The sequence below is a fragment of the Convolutriloba macropyga genome, unplaced genomic scaffold, assembly GCF_964194025.1.
Source record: "Convolutriloba macropyga unplaced genomic scaffold, txConMacr16.3 SCAFFOLD_4522, whole genome shotgun sequence".
Taxonomy (NCBI): domain Eukaryota; kingdom Metazoa; phylum Xenacoelomorpha; order Acoela; family Convolutidae; genus Convolutriloba; species Convolutriloba macropyga.
The window spans coordinates 12,224-16,234 of NW_027452940.1; the positions used below are offsets into that span (position 1 = coordinate 12,224).

Consider the following 4,011-nt stretch of genomic DNA (forward strand, 5'->3'; position numbering starts at 1 on the left):
GTGAGTCACATTACCAGAGGCCGTGCCCCTGATCAGCTCAGGGGACAGGTGTCTGCCGGAGGTTGATACTCTTTACCAGCCTGCGTGACAGCGTCAAGCCGCGGACACCGTGGGCGATCACGGACGCTGGGGAGTAAAGTGTTGTGTAGTGAATACATGTAGTTACATGCAAAGTAACGGCTGTTTAGTGAGACCTGAGAGGCAGGTAAGCAATGCAAGCCTTCCTTTACATACATGCATACCGTCAAACAATCTTCCCCTAGGCACAGGTTGGTCCGTGGCTCAGGTTTTCTGAGGAGCCCCACTACCTCTTCTGTGAAGTGATATCAATTCTAGTGTGCATGTCCTTTGCTGCCGGCGAAAGCGGTGCAGTCATGTTGATCAGCACCTTGACGCTTGTTTCATGATTGATACTCAGGGGCAAGAGCACACGCATACCCTACTTTGCAAGGGAGCTGTCCCGTAGACTGCGTCCGAAAGACAAGGATGGGTGGCTTATGGTGTATTGGGTGGGCGCATGGAAATCTGTTGCCAACAGAAGAATGCCGACAGACATATGACTGGTGAGCACCAATGCAGAGACGCTGCCATGCCGTACAGACCCCAAGCCTGTATTCGAGCCCAAAGCCTCCTCGTTGCCATACTGGGGGTACTGCTGTGAACATGTCCCTGGTTGCGCTCCTGTGGGGGGGGGGGGGGGGGGGGGGGGGGGGACTGGCCTAGCTCTAAGCCAGGCCTCCTCCCCCCCTCCGCGGCCATCACCACCCCTCCCCCCAACCTCTGTGTGGTCCAAAAAAGATGTAGTGGCCTCAGTGTGCCAGAGCTACGTCTTGCGCCCAGTCTCCACAGGAATGGAACGTCCACTTTCGATAAATCAATGTGTCAGAGATGCATCTGTGATCGCACTGTTCCAGTTCAGGTGGCTCATGTGGTGGAGCACCAGCAGCTGCATTGTTCAACGCCAGAGCGGAAAAGAGCTGCCTTGACAGATGGGGCAGATACAGCTGCAGCTACTGAATGCCAGGAGGGCAGCTTCCATTACATATGATTTAAGAACTGGGTTGCTTCTGCTGAAGCTTCTTGACATACCGAGTCACATTCTTCACTTTCAGCTGGATGTCCCTGTTGTCAGGGTTGATCTCCGATGCTTGCCGGTAGCACTCGAGGGCCTCTGCATAGCGCTCCATTGCCTCTAGAACTGCACCCTTTCTGTAGAAACCCTTCTCCCATTCGGGCTTGAGCTTGATGCACTCCTCAGCATCTTGAAAGGCCTTGTTGACCTTCTTCAGCTGCAGCAGCGCCTCGCAGCGGTTACTGTACAGCACAGCATTTGAAGGGTCCTCCTTGATGGCTTTGCTATAAAGAGCAGCAGCTTTAAGGTAGTTCTGGGCCTTGTATTCCTCGTTGCCCTGCTGTTTGAAGGTCTGCGCAAGGTCCTCACTGCCCATGTTGGTTCACAGCCTATCCAGAGGCTACAGATCCAGTCACTCCCCACCACGGTTGCGTGAAACAGCCCTGTCCGTTGCAAAAGGAAGCAGGTTTGTATCGCAGGCGACAAAGACCAGGCGAAGGGCAACTGTGGAAATGGACTGCACTCCTCGGTCTATGACCCTGGCTGAAGCTCGAGCAAGAACTATGGCTGGGCAGGTACTACAGTAGTAGCACACGGGGAGCTGTTGTTTACTCGGGGTAACCCGCGTCCGGCCGTTCGGGCCTTACAGACGGTTATGCTACGCGTTGCGACTTGGGAAACCGTCAGAATTGCGCACGTTCTGATTTATAGCGATGATTTATATATATCAGTACGAGTGATTGGCCGCAGCGTGTGGTTCTCCTGCGGATATGAGGCGGCTGGTTCGGAAGAGGCATACAGCGCATCTATATTGAGATTTGAGACCGCGGAGACTTGGCGACAAGCTACAGATATCTCCTACTTGTACTCGTAGTATTATGGCCGATAGGTACCAGGAGCCGATACCTGGCCGGTGTACTCAAGTCGTTGTACGAGTACGAGTACTGTAGACACTAGTTGAAAAAGTACTACTGTACGAGCAGGAGGGACTCCTGCTACGAGTACGAATTAAGAGGTTAAATTCACATGACTACGAGTACAAATGTATCCCTGCATGTGCATATACATGTCCATAAATACCTGCATCTACTATACTACAGATATGCATAAAGGACCTTGTGGCCTGTGGGCTCCTCTCTAAGTAGGGTATGGCTACGTATCAATCGTACAATCATTGTACTCGTACGTATCCCCCCTCCTTCATAATATGTGCCACAATTTGTTGCCAACTCATGGGCTTCAATCATTGAAGGGCACTTCATCGTTCTCTCACCGTCGAAGTTCATATCAATGACATCGTCACTTTGCTCCTCATCGGAACCTACACTGGCCTCCTGCATTGAATTTCTCCCCGCGATCTCCGACTCCTGCAGAGTTCGGAGTTCTAGTGGGCGCGGCTCCTGTGGAGGAGGCACGGCTGCTGGGTAGCTCCTGTGGCTCTATATGGCCATCGCGGCCGTCCGTAGGCGTGCTGCTTGTTTCCATGGGAGGCCGGTCGACCATGGCTACGCAGAAGCACGAGAGTCACTACGAATTTTGGTGGGCGCCGAAGTGCGGATGCTTTCTAATTATTTATATAGTGTTGTGAACTGTGAACCTGTTGCCGGTCTAGGTGTGCGCATGCGACGTCGGGATAAGGCCCTAGAGGCACGTGAACAATTGGAGGGTGTAGGGCAACCCCTGGACAGATATCCTTGAACAATACGGGGTCATTGGAGGGGGTCTGCTATACATCGGTATCGGTGAAATCCGGGCCTCGCCGATATCGGATCGGACGTCTGATCGACCGATATCGGGGCGCCAGACCGATATCGGCATAACCCCGGTAGGTACCTGCCCTACCCTACCCTACTACCATTTATTACACTGCAGGTGTGCTTACCTAGGTACCGGGTTCCGCGGATCGTGCATGCCCATCCCATGACATATATGACATCCGTACGAAATCATCTCGTAGCTTGTTTTTCACCCCCGGGAGAAGGTGGGTCGAAAAACCACTTGCACACTCTTTCGAGCTCAGATTCGAGTGTCGAAGACCAGGCCCCGCTGCGCCGAGACTGGCGTAGTTAGGGGTAGGCACCCAATCACGATAGGACCCCACAGAATCTCGTAGCTATTCCTTACTCGTACCTAAACATTTAATTGGAGTATCCAAGCCAGGTTACATCAAGCCATGGGTTATATCCTCACTTACTTCAAATTAGCCAAGTGCAATGCGAGGGTTGGTGCTTGCAGGCCCGTCACTATCTATCGCTACCCTACCTTACCTTGAGTGTCTGGTCACTGCATGTCTAAATCCTTATAATATAAAAGTGAAATGGTGTCAGTTTGTTTGTATGTTTGTATATGTATGTTTGTCACGCTCCTAATTAGGCAAGCTCTGGGGGCGGCCGGCCCGGGCTTTGCCCGAGCCCGGGCCGAAGGCCCGGGTAGGTCCGTATCCTTGCGTTCGCCCCTTGTTCTTATATAATGTCGATCTATCTATCAGTGTACGAGTAACAATAGTTAGTTTTCGCCGCTGGCGCGCCAAAAAAGGGTAATTATTAGCGGGATTGCAGACGACAGTACGCGTCGCCAGCTGTGCATATATGGTACGTGACCCGGCCAGAACGTCCCTAACTGTACATATCCTGCTTACCCGTGCTCTTTCTTCGTAGGTAGGGTACCAGGGCACCAATAATTCCCGGCATGGCTGGTAGGTACGAGTATCGTTACTCGTACGAGTACCCACACCAGCGATAATAACTTGGCTCCTGATGGTAGTTTTTTTTTTAAAATTACGCAAGGTACGCCATAGGCAAACTCTAGTAGGTACCCTACCGGAGAATTCTGAATTAACCGTCTGTCGATCAGAAGTTCTGTACGAGTAATCAGTTCTCAAGTCGGGTAGGGTCTAGGGATAGGGGATAGGTAGGGACTTAGGTACCCTAGGTAGTACG

General features: G+C 52.1%; 1 protein-coding gene across 1 annotated transcript; it reads right to left on the bottom strand.

Moving 5' to 3' along the window:
- Positions 1 to 1,032: 1,032 nt before the first annotated feature.
- On the bottom strand, positions 1,033 to 1,851 carry LOC142357916 (stress-induced-phosphoprotein 1-like). Its single transcript, XM_075409410.1, has one exon. The coding sequence runs from the start codon at positions 1,446 to 1,448 to the stop codon at positions 1,050 to 1,052; it is 399 nt and encodes a 132-aa protein (XP_075265525.1). The 5' UTR covers positions 1,449 to 1,851; the 3' UTR covers positions 1,033 to 1,049.
- Positions 1,852 to 4,011: the final 2,160 nt, after the last annotated feature.